The 17567-nt window shown below is 47.2% G+C and overlaps 1 protein-coding gene across 1 annotated transcript in view; it reads left to right on the top strand.

Moving 5' to 3' along the window:
- Nucleotides 1-17567, top strand: part of LOC123998634 (protein TANC2-like) — a 143625-nt gene that overhangs the window by 117106 nt on the left and 8952 nt on the right. Inside the window, 15 exon segments of the mRNA XM_046303687.1 lie at nucleotides 1440-1449; nucleotides 1757-1857; nucleotides 1859-1940; nucleotides 2311-2568; nucleotides 9682-9807; nucleotides 11583-11864; nucleotides 12829-12950; nucleotides 14681-14912; nucleotides 15101-15351; nucleotides 15556-15753; nucleotides 15917-16248; nucleotides 16437-16545; nucleotides 16674-16796; nucleotides 16893-17129; nucleotides 17349-17534. Coding sequence (XP_046159643.1) covers nucleotides 1440-1449; nucleotides 1757-1857; nucleotides 1859-1940; nucleotides 2311-2568; nucleotides 9682-9807; nucleotides 11583-11864; nucleotides 12829-12950; nucleotides 14681-14912; nucleotides 15101-15351; nucleotides 15556-15753; nucleotides 15917-16248; nucleotides 16437-16545; nucleotides 16674-16796; nucleotides 16893-17129; nucleotides 17349-17534 — 2649 coding nt within the window.

The raw sequence follows: 17567 nt of genomic DNA, 5'->3' as shown, positions 1-17567 counted from the left end.
GAGCATGGACGACCACGACGACAGCCAGACAGGTTACACACCCTTCTGTCATGCACTGTTACAGTATATTATTATTAGTTTGTCAATACTTTGGAGTCTTTAAAGACCCATCATGGCATCAGGATACAAAGTGCAGGCTTTCCCCTAGATGAGTGGTACTCCAATAGTCACTACTGTAGGTGGCCAACACACAATGTGGTCCAGCTTATAAGGGCCCCACAGCTATAGAAGCACACCCCAAATCAGTGGGATGTGCAGATCACTTTCCAAGGCCTCTTAAGCATCGGAACCAAGTGGACCATTTTGTAGATTACATCACTTATTTACGGCAAACTCAATGGCCCCTGACACCAGTATGCGCTGGTTCAAAAGATGTTTGTGAAGATCTGGCCTGTTTATAAAGATCAATCCTGTGAGTTACGGATAACCTAGCTCTGAGTGAGGGACGCTAGGCTGTCCTTCACTCCTGCAGAGCAGAACCAACAGACTGTGACACAGGGCAGGGGAAGGTAACCAGGGGAAGGTAACCCGCTACCTCAGTCGCCGCATGCCACATTCTCTTGTCTAAGCAGTGTGCCTCCACAGAGGCCTATCCAATGGTGCTGGAACGACTCCCCCTTAAATCCTGACCCACTTTTCCAAACTTCACACATTGGGTGCATCTTAACTAGTGCCTTCCACCTCTGGTGTCCTTCATCAGCAATGATCTGACTCTGGCTCATTTTGCCTTTATCGGTCTTTGTGATCTGTTGAGGTGAGTGGAAGGACACAAGGAGAGGAGAGCTTGTTTAGACTATTGAGATACACCCCTTGTTCTGCACAGCTCAGCAGTATGTCTTTGGTTCGGTCCTTCGTGCCAAACTGCAGTGGTAACAAAAGCCCAGCCCTGGTTTTCTCAAGTCTCAGTTTAGATGCCTACCACTCCTGCGCAAGCAGATGCAGTCTGGGTAGGCTAGGTAGGCGGGAACCTCCCGTTCTATATTCATGTCTACGACGCCTCCCTTTTGACACATCCGAATCACAACAGAGTTGTTATCATGACCAAGAAGAATTCCACACTTGGAGGCCCTCTGTCTTGCGCCAAACCTTCCCTAAGAAGTCACTCACACCTCTGCTCATATCCTGGTCTCCCGGCCACTTCTGTGTATTTCTATGCTATTCTGACTAATCTCCCGATTTATTTTCAAATGACTGTCTAAATCAATTTGTTTTTCGTGTAGAGCCAGGGCCATGGATAATTGATGAACAGATTGTCTGGAATAAGAATCCAGCATGCCCGGAGGTGGGCCTGCCTCTCTCTCTCATTGCCCCTGCTCAATAGATCAAAGTATAACTGGATCTATTCTACTTGCGTGGCTCACTAAACATATTGATATTCTACTGAATTAGAATTCATTATATTGCAAAAAATAGTTCACTCATGAAAATAATTGCATGAGTCATCAAAAGGTATGAAAAAGAGATGACTCTACGGTTACACATGCACTGGAATAATATGACCGGCAAGGACTGTATCAATGAGAAAGAATGCTAGGATCAGCAATCGTCTTGTCGGTCTATGGTGTGCGTGTGCATGTGGGTGCACGTGTGTGTAGGCTACTTTGTACATGTGATATGTCAACTGGCTGTGCCTTATCATAATTTAATCATGGCTAATTTACCTGATCATTTCTCATGGGTTGATGCAGTCCAGTGTATCACTGTACTTCAGTATTGACCTGACCCTTCCTCCCTCCCTACCAGGGCATGATGTCAGTGACCCAGCGGATCAGCCCCTGCTCCAGCCTGGCCAGCAGCACAGCCTCTCCCCCTGCAAGCAGCCCCTGCTCCACGCTGCCCCCAGGAGGGGCCCCCCGGGAACCACGCCTCCGGAGACTGCGCCTATGGTTCCATCACCAGCCCCACCTCCACCCTGGAGAGCAGGGACAGCGGCATCATCGGTGAGGGACAGACGCTCACTTATTTTGTGGAAGTTATATAATGTTTCCCATGTATTTCCTGGCATGCCAAATGTTTACACTGAAAGCCATGTTTTCTGTAACAATTTGATATACTCATGTTTTAATTCTTTACATTTTGGAAAAGCCAGGTGATGGGGTTAGCTGCATTTGAAATATGTTTGCTTTATATCCTTATGGGCTCTACTTTTGGGAGATTTTCTTATTGTTATAACATTGACTTTGAGGCGTGTAATTGAATGAAGAGTAAACTCGCCTTGCTCCATGGGCCTTAATCAGTTTTAAACTAAGCAGAGTCTCTAAAGAACTGCAACACTGCATATATTTGTCTAAACTACCTTTTATCTGACAGCCACGCTGACCAGCTACTCTGAGAATGCTGACCGGGGTGGGGGGAAGCACGGGGAGGGCTCGCGGGGTAGCCTGAAGCTGTGGCAGACCCAGAAGTGTTCGGGCACAGACTCGTTCCTGTACCGCGTGGATGAGAATATGGCTGCCTCCACCTACAGCCTGAACAAGATCCCAGAGAGGAGCCTGGAGACGGCCCACTCCTCCCACTCTGCCCACTCCATCCCCCTCTACCTCATGCCCCGGCCCAACTCTGTGGCAGGTGAGTCACTATTCCAGCCACACCTCTTGTCTATTTGTTTACCACATTTCATTACACACTTTTACGCCAAAGTGGCACACAAGTGAATGTGCCGCTAAAGGTAGGAGACTCATTACCCGTTGGAAGTTTGGTCTGTTCTATATCAATTTCCATTCAGACAATGACCTGAAACTCAGAATTAATTGAAAATCCTTATAGGGTTTGGCTATATTACTTTCATTAATGTGTAATATCTAGTTACCAAGTTGTAATTGACCCCCTTCTCAGCATCTGAGACTGCCTGAGTGTTCCCACGACATTTAGGTGCTCTTATTTAACTCCCTGTGCCCCTCCGACATTAACTTTAAAGGAATAGGGAACGTTAATGTCCTCACAGTACCTGAGGATGGGGGGTGAATACCATGGATGCCAGGGTAAAACATTCCTTCAGGGTGAGGAAAGCCCCACAGATTCCCCTGTGTGTTCAAAAAAAGTGTTCAAACATGTGTTTTCAATGTCCTCTCTATGTCGGGGCATATAAAAGCAGCATAGCAAGCTGGTTCTAAAAAGCCTGTAGCTCCTCACCTCTGACTTGGCCTATCCAGTGGGATGAATGGAGCTGGGCTAGCAGTGTTTAAGGGATCGATCATACAGGGGTTTACGTTGTTTGGCCTTTTTCTTTTGACTTCTGACACATGCCCTCTAAGAGGCCACTGTGCAAACAAAGCTTATTGAAGAGCCAGGGAAGAAATCTGGGCATGGTGGGAGAATGGGGGAGGAGACTGATATAGGAGAGAGAAAGGGAAAGGAATAGAGCTGTAAAGAGAGGGAGACAAACTGATAGAGGAATAAAGAGAGAAAGGACTACCAGCAGATGGATATACGTTAGGGGAGACACTGATAAAAGGAGAATGAGGAAAAGGAAAAAAGACAAACGGATACAGGAGAGAAGGGGAGAATGTGTGGCATAGATTCCAGTCATCAGGACAGTAAAATGGAAGGAATGAGCAACATTAGTTTAGTAGAGAGAGAGAGGGGAGTCTGCGTAAGAAAGATGGATAGAGAGAAGAAAAGGGGGGAGGATAAACCGGGCATGGAGAGGCTTGGCCCAGGCAGCACTGAAACATCAAAGCCATGGGCATAGTCCCTCTGGTGACTGGGGGGAGAGACAGAGGGGGAGTTGGAGAGAGAGAATCACAAAGAGAGAGAAAGAAAGATAGGAGGGAGGCACCCTGGTAACGAGGGAGCGGAGCGAGATAAAGTGTGAATGTTGGAGAGAACGAGTGCGGCTCCCCAAGTCCACCACTGCAGTATTCAAATTGTATTAGTCACATGCGCCGAATACAACAGGTATAGACCTTACAGTGACATGCTTACTTACGAGCCCCTAACCAACAATGCAGTTTAAAAAAAAAATACAAATAAGAATAAGAAATAAAAATAACAAGTAATTAAAGAGCAGCAGTAAAATAACAATAGCAAGACTATATACAGGGGGTACAGGGTCAATGTGCGGGGTCACCGGTTAGTTGAGGTAATATGTACATGTAGGTCGCATTATTAAAGGGACTATGCATAGATGATAACAACAGCGAGTCGTAGCGGTGTAAAGGGGGGAGTCAATGTGCGGGGTCACCGGTTAGTTGAGGTAATATCAAATCAAATCAAATCAAATCAAATTTATTTATATAGCCCTTCGTACATCAGCTGATATCTCAAAGTGCTGTACAGAAATATGTACATGTAGGTCGCATTATTAAAGGGACTATGCATAGATGATAACAACAGCGAGTCGTAGCGGTGTAAAGGGGGGAGTCAATGTGCGGGGTCACCGGTTAGTTGAGGTAATATGTACATGTAGGTCGCATTATTAAAGGGACTATGCATAGATGATAACAACAGCGAGTAGTAGCGGTGTAAAGGGGGGGTGGATGCAAATATTCTGGGTGGCCATTTGATTAGATGTTCAGGAGTTTTATGGCTCGGGGGTAGAAGCTGTTTAGAAGCCTCTTGGATCTAGACTTGGCACTCTGGTACCGCTTTCCATGCGGTAGCAGAGAGAACAGTCTATAAATAGGTTAGCTGGAGTCTTTGGCAATTTATAGGGCCTTCCTCTGACATCGCCTGTTATAGAGGTCCTGGATGGCAGGAAGCTTGGCCCCAGTGATGTACTGGGCCGTATGCGCTACCCTCTGTAGTGCCTTGTGGTCGGAGGCCGAGCAGTTGCCATACCAGGCAGTGATGCAACCTGTCAGGATGCTCAAGATGGTGCAGCAGTAGAACCTTTTGAGGATCTGAGGACCCATGCCAAATATTTTAATTCTCCTGAGGGGGAATAGGTTTGGTCTTGCCCTCTTCACGACTGTCTTGGTGTGATTGGACCAGGCAGGTAGCCTAGTGGTTAGTGTATTGGGCCAGTAATCGAAAGGTTGCTAGATAGAATCCCCGAGCTGACAAGGTGAAAATCTGTTGTTCTGCCCCTGAACAAGGCAGTTAACCCACTGTTCCTAGGCCATCATTGTAAATAATAATTTGTTCCAATCTGACTTGCGTAGTTAAATAAAGGTAATAATATATCTATTTTTTTAAAGTTAGTTTGTTGGTGGACACCAAGGAATTTGAAGCTCTCAACCTGCTCCACTGCAGCCCCGTCAATGAGAATGGGGGTGTGCTCGGTCCACTTTTTCCTGTTGTCCACAATCATCTCCTTTGTCTTGATCACGTTGAGGGAGAGGTTGTTTTCCTGGCTCCACACGGCCAGGTCTCTGACCTCCCTATAGGCTGTCTCGTCGTGGTCGGTGATCAGGCCTACCACTGTTGGGTCATCGGCAAACTTAATGATGGTGTTGGAGTCGTGCCTGGCCATGCAGTCGTGGGTGAACAGGGAATACAGGGCGGGACTGAGCACACACCCATGAGGGTCCCCTGTGTTGAGGATCAGCGTGGCGGATGTGTTGTAACCTACCCTTACCACCTGGGGGCAGCCCGTCAGGAAGTCCAGGATCCAATTGCAGAGGGAGGTGTTTAGTCCCAGGGTCCTTAGCTTATTGATGAGCTTTGAGGGCAGTATGGTGTTAAACGCTGAGCTGTAGTCAATGAATAGCATTCTCACATAGGTTTTCCTTTTGTCCAGGTGGGAAAGGACAGTGTGGAGTGCAATAGGCATTGCATCATCTGTGGATCTGTTAGGGCGGTATGCAAATTGGAGTGGGTCTAGGGTTTCTGGGATAATGGTGTTGTGAGCCATGACCAGCCTTTCAAAGCACTTCATGGCTGCAGACGTTAGGTTAGTGTTCTTGGGCACAGGGACTATGGTGGTCTGCTTAAGATGTTGGTATTACAGACTCGGACATGGTTGAAAATGTCAGTGAAGATACTTGCCAGTTGGTCAGTGCATGCTCGCAGTACACATCTTGGTAATCTGTCGGGTCCTGCGGCCTTGTGAATGTTGACCTGTTTAAAGGTCTTACTCATATCGGCTGTGGAGAGCGTGATCATACAATCTTCCGGAACAGCTGGTGCTCTCATGCATGTTTCAGTGTTATTTGCCTCGAAGCTAGCATAGAAGTATTTTAGCTCGTCTGGTAGGCTCGTGTCACTGGGCAGCTCTTGACTGTGCTTTCCCTTGTAGTCTGTAATGGTTCGCAAGCCCTGCCACATCCAACGAGCGTCAGAGCCGGTGTAGTACGATTCGATCTTAGTCCTGTATTGATGCTTTGCCTGTTTGATGGTTCGTCGGAGGGCATAGCGGGATTTCTTACAAGCTTCCGGGTTAGAGTCCCGCTCCTTGAAAGCGGCAGCTCTAGCCTTTAGCTCAGTGTGGATGTTGCCTGTAATCCATGGCTTCTGGTTGGGGTATGGACGTACGGTCACTGCGGGGACGACGTTATCGATGCACTTATTGATGAAACCAATGACTGATGTGGTGTACTCCTCAATGCCATCGGAGGAATCGCAGAACATATTCCAATCTGTGCTAGAAAAACAGTCCTGTCTGCTTCGTCTGACCACTTTTTATTGATCAAGTCACTGGTGCTTCCTGCTTTAATTTTTTACTTGTAAGCGGAAATCAGGAGGATAGAATTATGGTCCGATTTGCCAAATGGAGGGCGAGGGAGAGCATTCTCTCTGTTTAGTGTGGAAGTATAGGAAATAATATGACCTACTATCCTTTGGCCTTCGGGACTTTGTGGTGGTAGCTGGGCAATAGGCCGCCACAGTTCCTCATCCAATTAGAGACAGTGTTCTGTTGGACGTCACCAAACTTCATGTAGGGTTAGGTGATTGTTGTGATTATGTTCTGCCCAACATAACTCAGTCCAGTTGCAAGCCTGGAAGTGATAATGGGACAACTGTCATGTCAAATATAACAGTATGTCAGCTTATAAATACAGCCCTAGCCTGTGGCATCTTGTAAACTGGGGACATTGTGAAATGGTAGATTGAATAACTGTATAGAGAGCTTTGATCATCACACACACGGCATTGAGAGGAGAGGAGTGATTCAGTGAGGGTCATTGCTCAGGGGGAGCAGTAGGTAGGGATGTTCTGGTCTGCTGTCCTTCTACACGCCTCAGGAGCAGAGCAGGGGCAGCCACCCACACTGGGCTCTGAACGAGAAGCTCTCTGCTCTCACTCCATATATCCTCTCTTTCTTTACCTCTACCTCGCTCCCTCCCCTTTCCCTCTAGCTTGACTATTTCTCTCCTCACCTCTCCTCTCTCTTGCCCTCCTCTTCCAACCACCTCCTCCTCCATCTCTACCTCCTGCCTCTCTCATCTCCGTCTGCTCTCTTTCATCCTATGTAGTCAAGCTCACTTTCAAAATGACTCTAATCTCCTGGTTCAAATGCACTAGATTACTCCAACTGACAGAGAGGCTACATTATGAGCCTTGACATTATGTTCTGCAGAAACACACGCCTTCCTCCCACTTTCCTTCTCTCTCTCTCTCTCTCTCTCTCTCTCTCTCTCTCTCTCTCTCTCTCTCTCTCTCTCTCTCTCTCTCTCTCTCTCTCCCAGCATATATCTCACATAGCAATGACTATTAAAAATACATAAAACACAAACCCAACTCCACCTAAGCAATGTGGTAGAGTGTGAAAATGTCCCCATAGCTCCACGTAAAGCCCTATGAGCTATGGCAGTGGCTACCCCCATGGACATTTATAATAATAATAATAATATATAATATATGCCATTTAGCAGACGCTTTTATCCAAAGCGACTTACAGTCATGTGTGCATACATTCTACGTATGGGTGGTCCCGGGGATCGAACCCACTACCCTGGCGTTACAAGCGCCATGCTCTACCAACTGAGCTACAGAAGGACCACTTTATCATTGATTATGTTTTAAATATGTACAGTACCAGTCAAAAGATTGGAAACACCTACTCATTCAAGGGTTTTTCTTTATTTTGACTATTTTCTACATTGTAGAATAAACGTGAAGACATCAAAACTATGACATAACACGTATGGAATCATAAAGTAACCAAAAAAGTGTTAAACAAATCAAAATATATTTTATAATTGAGATTCTTCAAATAGCCACCCTTTGCCTTGATGACAGATTGCACACTCTTGGCATTCTCTCAACCAGTCACCTGGAATGCATTTCAATTAACAGGTGTGCCTTGTTAAGTTAATTTGTGTAATTTATTTCCTTCTTAATGCATTTGAGCCAATCAGTTGTGTTGTGACAAGGTAGGGGTGGTATACAGAAGATATCCCAATTTGGTAAAAGACCAAGTCCATATTATGACAAGAACAGCTCAAATAAGCAAAGCCAAACGACAGTCCATCATTACTTTTAAGGCATGAAGGTCAGTCAATCTGGAAAATTTGAACATTTCTTCAAGTGCAGTCACAAAAACCATCAACCGCTATGATGAAACGAGCTCTCATGAGGTCCGCCACAGGAAAGGAAGACCCAGAGGATCATGTATTATTATTTGTACTATTGTTTCATTCACTTGTATTTTTGACCTGCACTGTTGGAGCTCTGAGCTTAAGAATTCATGTGACTAATAAACTAATCTGAAATCTAAGCATAATATAGCTGCTCTCCCACACCAAGGTCACCGCAAACCATCGTAAATCTAAGATGCCACATGCCTGCTACAGTTTTAGCTGTATTGCAGTGGAAAGGTAGTAGTCTGGGAGGGATCCCTGCCATAGGTAAAACAGATCACGGGTTGCAGTTTAGGTGAGTTGTGGATAGAACTTATTTTCTTCCATTTAATTGTTGTTAGCGCCAGCTAGCCCAGTGGTTCACAACTTTGTGGTATGTGGGTATGCAGGGTTTTATTGAAGCCCATTAAAAAACAGGATTACACTCTTCTTTGCAGGAAGGAAGGAGTTGCGTTGTCAGTCCCTTCCTGTAGCACGAGGTTATCTCTGACATTCTCCATAAAACTCTTATCCTAAAGATAAAAACTCTTTACTGCATTATCTTCCTACTCTTTTTTTTCTCCCTATTGGGAGACAGGGTTTTCTGGGACAACTGGAAGAGCTCCAGACTTGGGAATATTGTTAACAGAGAGGGGAACAACTAAACAAACTATCTGGAAAAGGGGTCGTCCGAGGAAGGAAATGTGTATGAGGTCGCACACTTTCACACAGGCTCACACACACATACACTCTACCACGCTATAGCTATACTCATTAGTTCACATTAGTCTTGGACACTGACCAGTTTAAACCACTTCTGTTTCCTTGGAGATGGATTTCAAATGGGTCTGGTTCGTAGTGGATCTCAATGGGGAGGTATGGAACTGATATGTTTGTCTATTTCCAAGGGTGTCTGTCATTAGCATTAGCAATTTAGCATTCAGGTTTAGGCGGTTCAGTGATTCCTGGCTTTGTTTGACTAACTTTCTTCTCTCTCATCTGTTGCACCCATTAACCACACACACACACGCGCACACACACACACACACACACACACACACACACACACACACACACACACACACGCACAAACACACACACACACACACGCACACACACACACACACACACACACACACACACACACACACACACACACACACACACACACACACACACACACACACACACACACACACACACACACACACACACACACACACACACACACACACATTAGCCACGAGTTCGGCCCACCTGGAGGACCTGGCCTACCTGGATGAGCAGAGACACACTCCCCTGAGGACCTCCCTCAGGATGCCCCGTCAGAACTCTGGGTCCGGGCGCTCCGGACACGACCTTAGAGGTACGCTTCATATCTCTCTTGGTGGGGGTGTGGTTAATAAGTGGGCAGATTTAGGATCTGAGTGGGCAGGTTTAGGATCTGAGTGTGGGATACTGATGGATGAGGAAATGGGGGTGGGGCCATTTTGGGATGTGGGTCAGGGAGTGGAGGTAGGGTGATTTAGGGACTGGTGTTGTGAGGGGTAATTTTGTGGTGTGTGATAAATCTGCTTCATCTTCCTATTTACTCCCATTCTACCTTGACCACGCCCAAAATCTGTCAAGGTGTGTGTGTTTGAGAGAGAGATTGTGTGTGTCTTTGAGTATACATGTAAATCAGTATGTTAGTAAGTATGATTTGTGAGTGAGTGTATATCTGTGTAGACATACTTGGTGCACCCTCTAAACCCCTATCCCTGCCTGGTATTGGGTGATGCAACCCTCCCTTTAGGCCTGGTACACCACACACACACACATCCTGGTACACCTTAATCCGTCTCCCCTCCCAGATCAATGTTATTGACTTTCCTCCTCACCACTCCCTGGTTCATCTGTCACTGCAGGGGTCCTGTCTGAGGTCCCATCACTCATGGCCAAGGCTTTTTAAGGCTTAAATCACACTCACACTAGCAAAGACACACACACTGAACACACATTGAACACGCACAAACACACACACAAACAGACTTGCACATGCACACACACACACACAGATATTCTGATGTATACACACACAAATACACACACCCTATCTTTCTCTAATTCTCTATACCTCTCCCTCTATTCCTCCCTCTCTATTCCCTACCCTCTCGCTGACTGTATTTTTAGCCCCCTGCCTGTCACACTATCATGCTTACCACAGCACTTTCTCCCTAAGATCAGACCACACCGGGACAGATGATACAGAGATATCGCCTTACCTTTGCCTTTCTTACTCCTCAGTACAGAAGTACTGGACGCACACACTGTCACAACCTCTGCTCTGAGGCATATACAGAAAACATGGGCTCCAACAACAAGAAATATGCTCAAACGATATTTGTATGTGTCTGAGGCTTCATCCTAGGATCAGGGATGAAACATTGGGTGTGGCTCCCCACCACCCTGCTCCCTCCCTCCCTCTCACCATCCCCTCTCCTCTGCTAGCTAGATGCACCAACCCTCCCATCCATCTTCCCCTTTCTTCTCCTCTTCCAATGTCCTTCCATCTCTCTCTCACTCTCTCTCTCTCTCTCTCTCTCTCTCTCTCTCTCTCTCTCTCTCTCTCTCTCTCTCTCTCTCTCTCTCTCTCATGCTTTGTCTCTGTCTCCTCTCTTGCGTTGTCTCTCTCCTCTGTCCTCTGCCTCAGCTTCTGCTTACAGCCATGCCTGGCAATCTAACTCACGTAAGTGATGCTCCTCTCTTTCTCTTCTCCCATTATAAGGCATTATACTGTTCTACATCAGTTAATGCCACGTTATAATGATGTGCTTATTAAACTAGTGGTGCTGTATTAGTAGGAGTACAGTATCCCTCTACTACAATATGTTATCTAATCCCCTGTCCCCCGCTCTGCTAACAATATGTACTTGTTATATACAGGCAGTATCTACCCATACACTTAGTAATTCTGTTTCATTATGTAGTTCTTAGTATGAAGCCCAATGGTGGCGTTCACCCATGGTGTGTGTTATTCTGATGAACATCCCCCTCTATGGGTGACAAGCTGACGTTGCACTGAGGAAATGACAATGACAGTGCAGTGGACTTGTGTCTTTTCCCTCACCTATAATCTGTCCCCTTCCTCTCTCTCTACAGTACGCTTTGCCCCCTACCGCCCCCCGGATATCGCCCTCAAGCCCCTTCTGTTCGAGGTGCCCAGCCTGACAGCTGATTCGCTCTTCACCGGGAGGGAGTGGCTCTTCCAGGAAGTGGACGCCCGTCTTCACGGCGATGACTCTGCAGCCAATCGAGGTGTGGTTGTCGTGGGCAACGTGGGCTTTGGCAAGACTGCCATCATCTCCCGCCTGGTGGCACTCAGCTGCCATGGCAACCGCATGAGACAGATCGCCTCGGACAGCCCCCACGCCTCGCCCAAACGTACGCTTATACTGTCATACAGGAGTGTGTGTGTGTGTGTGTGTGTGTGTGTGTGTGTGTGTGTGTGTGTGTGTGTGTGTGTGTGTGTGTGTGTGTGTGTGTGTGTGTGTGTGTGTGTGTGTGTGTGTGTGTGTGTGTGTGTGTGTGTGTGTGTGTGTGTGTGTGTGTGTGTGGGGCAATGATCCATGCTGGCTGCTGCTAGAAGGGCCTGTTGTACTGGGCAATGGTGGAAAAAGTACCCAATTGTCATACTTGAGTAAAAGTACCTTAATATAAAGTTACTTAGGTGAAAGTCACCCAGTAAAATACTACTTGAGTAAAAGTATTTGGTTCTAAATATACTTAAGTATCAAAAGTAAACGGAATTGGTCAAATATACTTAAGTACCAAAAGTAAAAGTATAAATAATTTCAAATTCATAATATTAAGCAAAGCATATGGCACCATTTTCTTGTTTTTAAAATGTATGGATAGCCAGGGGTACACTCCATCACTGAGACATCATTTACAAACTATGCATCTGCGTTTAGTGAGTCTGCCAGATCAGAGACAATAGGGATGACCATGTGTTCTCTTGATAAGCGCATGAATTTGACAATTTTCCTGTCCTGTGAAGCACTCTGCATGTAATGAGTACTTTTGGATGGCAGGGAAAATGTATGGAGTATAAAGTACATTCTTTTCGGGGGGGGAATGTAGTGTACGTAAAAGTTGTCCAGAATATAAATAGTAAAGTACAGATACCCCAAAAAATACTTTAAAATGATACTGAAGTATTTTATACCACTGGTACTGGGTCTTAAGATGCGTGTAAAAAGCATCCTTGTGTCTGTGTAAATAATGCACACAGTAGATGCACTCAACTTGATCTATAAACGTACTTCTCTCTCTCTCTCCCTCTCTCTCTCTCTCTCTCTCTCTCTCTCTCTCACTCACTCACTCACTCACTCACTCACTCACACAGATGGGGAGACCCTGCCCCTCACCCAGCCCCAGCACTCCCATGGCACCCTGGGGGGCAGCTGCCCTGGCACACCCGAGATGAGGAGACGCCAGGAGGAGGCTTTACGGCGGCTCGCCTCACAGGTACAGTACTACTACACCACCACACCACGGCTGCATCTCAGTAGTCTTAAGTACCATTCAAGACCAACCTGACCAGCTGGGTGAATCCTTGCTCAGAGGTACATGTCTGGTTTACACTATGTTCTATTTTTATTTGAACGTTCTACACCGGTGTGCCTTACTGAACGTGGCCCGGATTCAACTCATTAACTGGTCATCGAGACATTGCTAAGGGGGAAGGTGTGTTGATACTGGTCTGAAATCAAAGCCTGCACATCTGCTCCTTTGTTCTTCAGTGTCAGCAGCTCTTTCCTACAGCGTCTCTGGTCTGGAGGCTGTCTCTGCCCTCTGACCTCCTTGCGGCCTTGTCCTCTCCCTTCTCTCTCTATTATTCATTCTCTCTATCCGCTGCCGCTCTTCTCTCATTCTCTCCATTATCTGCATTCCGTTCGTTCTACATCCTTTTCTCTCTCCATGCTCTCTCCCTATGTCCTTAACCCATCCTGTCTAGCAACACTGATGCTAATGTCTTCCTTTATTCACTTAGCACTCTCTCTCTCTCCCTCTTCCTCCATCCACTGTCAACTCCTGCTATCCAATCTGGCTCTTCATTCCGTCTCTCTTTTTCTCTCTCTGTCTATCTCTCTCCATTCCATTTTCATGACTGGCGGTGTTGTGCAGACACAGCAGAAAAACAAAGGGACGCACCCCCTCTCTCTTGCTGTCTCTCTCTTGTTTCCTCTGTCTCTGTGCTATGACCTAATGAAATATGTATAGGCCCAGGGAGCAGTGTTCCAGCCGAGCCATTAGATCCCCTTAGCGGCCACATGCATTCTTAATGATAGCCTGCTCCAGTGGTTGACCCACGCACAGACACTTTCTACACATACTTTATACTCACACTTTACACACCCACACTACACACAACACTAGCACACACAAGCATCACAAATACTACAGACATCCCTGTGGATGTCAGTGGCCAGAAGCATATGGCTATGAATATGTGTATGACCTGAGTGAAGCGCTCTAGTCTGGTCTGAAATAATCCTGAGCGAAGCTTTAAATTGGAGCCAGTCTGAAGCCTACTGGCTTTCCTCAGCACTCCAAGTCCACTCTATCCAAGGCGGCGCTGTATTATACCATACATTAAACTACAGAACTAGGATCAGACTACCTAACCTTATCCAACAAGGGGGTTAAAAATAATCTGATCCTGGACCATTTCACCACCCCCAGGGTCTTAGTGCCAGTCAACTCCTCTGACACACTAGAGACAAAGACCTGACAGTCACAACAAGCTACACAGCAGTCATCACTCTTCAATTAATAATCTAACATGGTATTGTTTTTCAACAATGTTTTAATGAATCCTCAATATGTAGCTGTGCTTCAGTCTGCTTTAACTCTCTTGTATCATAAAAATAGTGGTTAGTTGGTACAGAATGTCACCTAGGCCTGTTTGGTTCGTGTTTTATTTGATTGTTACGTGCTGAAGATTCAAGACGGAATATATTTGTGTGGGTTGATTTGCGCCCTCTTCAAATCAAATTATTTTGGTCACATACACGTGTTTAGCAGATATTATTGCGTGTGTAGTGAAATGCTTGTGGATTGTTTAAATGTACCTATCTCTTTGGAAAAATAAAGTGTGATAATCAGAGATAAAATATATTTTCATTTTCAATGGGATCACCTATATAAAAGTCATATATTTTTTTTACATCTCCCCCACTCTCTATCGTCCCCAGGTGGTGGCATACCACTACTGCCAGGCGGACAACGCCTACACGTGCCTGGTGCCAGAGTTTGTCCACAACGTGGCGGCTCTGCTGTGCCGGGCACCCCAGCTCATGGCCTACAGGGAGCAGCTTCTGCGGGAGCCCCACCTTCAGAGCACCCTCAGTCTACGCTCCTGTGTCCAGGACCCCCTCAATGCCTTCAGGAGGGGCGTGTTGGAGCCCCTCGACATCCTGCACAGAGGTCAGGGGTGTTCAAGGTTTTATGGAACTGCATAGGAGCTGGTCATTTGATAACTTGTTATTTCCTTTCAGGGTTTGGGCCATTCGTGTTTTCCAAAAAACAACTGAATGTCCCATCTCAGTAGCTAATAGTTAGTTATTTCCACTTCTTGTCCTGATAAACAACCTTGTTGTCTTTGTGTTCATCAGAGAGGAAGATAGCATGTGAGGAGGACCTAATCATTCTGGTAGACGGGCTGAATGAGGCAGAGTTCCACAAGCCGGACTACGGCGACACCATCACCTCCTTCTTGTGTAAGACCATGGAACGCTTTCCTCCCTGGCTCAAACTGGTGGTCACCGTCAGGACCTCCCTACAGGAGATCACACATCCCCTCCCGTTCCACCGTATCTCTCTTGACCGCCTGGAGGAGAATGATGCCATAGACCAGGACCTGCAGGTAGGGTTCAGGTTTACACCAAACCATCTGTCTGACATCTTTACTCTCTGATAGTCATCTCTCACTTCAACCTCAATCATTGTAGTAAAAGTAGTCGATCGTGATTTAAAACAATTATAGTCAACTATTGTGATAAAAGCAGTCATGTTGATAGTATTACCGAGTTATCACGATGCTGAACTCCTTTCTCTTCCCAACCTGCAGGGCTACCTGCTGCAGCGGATCCAGGGCAGTGCTGAGATCCAGAGCAACGTGTCTCTCAACGGGCGTCTGGACAACGCAGCCTTCGCCAAGCTGAGCACCCACCTTAAGGCCCTGAGCCGTGGCTCCTACCTCTACCTGAAACTGACGCTGGACCTCATCGAGAAGGGCTACCTGGTGCTCAAGAGCTCCAGCTTCAAGGTGAGTCTGTGTCTCATTCCTGGAGCTATATACTGTATGTCGCTCAAGGTTTTTGCTTGTGTTCCATACTCTGCCTGTTTGTGTGTTTATCTCTTTCTGTAAATGTTCATATGATGTTTCCTTACAAAACTGACCCGAGGTGTTTCTCCATGTCTCCCCCCAGGTGGTGCCGGTGAGTCTGGCTGAGGTGTACCTGCTGCAGCTCAACATGCGTTTCCCCACCCAGTCGTCCTTCGAGCGTGCCCTCCCCCTGCTCAACGTGGCCGTGGCCTCCCTCCACCCCCTCACGGACGAGCAGGCATACGGGGCAGTGAACGCTGGCGCCGTGCGAGGCCCTGCCCTGGACTGGGAAGACTTCCAGGGGAGACTGGAGCTGCTATCACCCTTCCTGGTGCGGAGGAGGGACGGAACACGTATGTTCACACACCCCTCCTTCAGGGAGTGGCTCATCTGGAGGGAGGACGGGGAGAAGACCAAGTTCCTCTGTGACCCGAGGTAGGGAGACACTGGTCCACTGAGAGGAACAAACAGACCCTCTGCAAAGCCAGCGTGTACCTGGAACATCAATGTTTACAGCTGGAATTTGTGGAGCTTTCTGTTCTTAATTTCTCTCCCTCTCTACATCTATCTTTTTCCACTTTCACTCTTTTCTTCCTCCCTTCTCCATCTCTCTCTGGCTGTAGGAGTGGCCACACTCTCCTGGCCTTCTGGTTCTCACGTCAGGAGGGCAAACTGAACCGGCAGCAGACCATAGACCTGGGCCACCACATCCTCAAAGCACACATCTTCAAGGTAACGGCACACCACCACCACACAACACATCACTACAGCACGCTAACACACCTCCAACATCTGGGTCAATGGCTTCTACCCACTGTGCAGTAACACTGCTGTTGATATTACTGTTATCTTCTCCACAGGGCCTGAGTAAGAAGGTTGGGGTCTCCTCGTCAGTCCTGCAGGGGCTGTGGGTCTCTTACAGCACAGAAGGGCTCTCCACTGCTCTGGCCTCACTGAGGAACCTTTACACACCCAACATCAAGGTACTGGACACACCCTCACCGGCAGTGGCCTAACCAAAGCACTATTACATTAAATGTTTGGTGTATTGGTTATATGTCTGACACTCCTCCCTCTAGGTGAGTCGTTTGTTGGTCCTAGGCGGAGCCAACGTTAACTACCGTTCTGAGGTTCTGAACAACGCCCCATTGCTGTGTGTCCACGCCCACCTGGGCTACGCAGAGACAGCCGGCCTGCTGCTGGAGAACGGAGCGCATGTAGACGGGGAGTCCGACAGCGGCCTCACCCCGCTGGGCTACGCCGCCGCCGCTGGACACCTGTCCATCGTCACTGCGCTCTGTGCCTGCAAGGCCAAGGTCAGGGACCAACCACCACTGCTGTGCATACTGTCACTTTGGCAATTGAGGTTTATTACAGCAGCATTATGATGCATTTACACAACACGATATAACTCTCTGGCAGCCATGTTGGAACCTACTGGGCATAATGTACCAATAGGTATTTTTGAACAGTGTCTGCATGTGATGTCTGTGTGTGTGCATGTGTATAATGACCCTCTCTCTCCCTGTGTGTAGGTGGACCACCTGGACAGGAACGGTCAGTGTGCGCTGGTGCACGCTGCACTGCGAGGACACCTGCAGGTGGTCAAGTTCCTGATGCAGAGTGACTGGAACCCTGACGGACAGCCTCAAGGAGCCTTCACCAAGAGTCACGCTGTCCAGCAGGCCCTTATAGCAGGGGCCAGCATGGGATACACAGAGGTACACACGCATGTGCACACACACACTGTACAC

Source organism: Oncorhynchus gorbuscha, linkage group LG16 (genome assembly GCF_021184085.1).
Source record: "Oncorhynchus gorbuscha isolate QuinsamMale2020 ecotype Even-year linkage group LG16, OgorEven_v1.0, whole genome shotgun sequence".
Lineage (NCBI taxonomy): Eukaryota > Metazoa > Chordata > Actinopteri > Salmoniformes > Salmonidae > Oncorhynchus > Oncorhynchus gorbuscha.
Note: the sequence above shows the minus strand (reverse complement) of the source record. Positions and strands in the feature narration are given on the sequence as shown.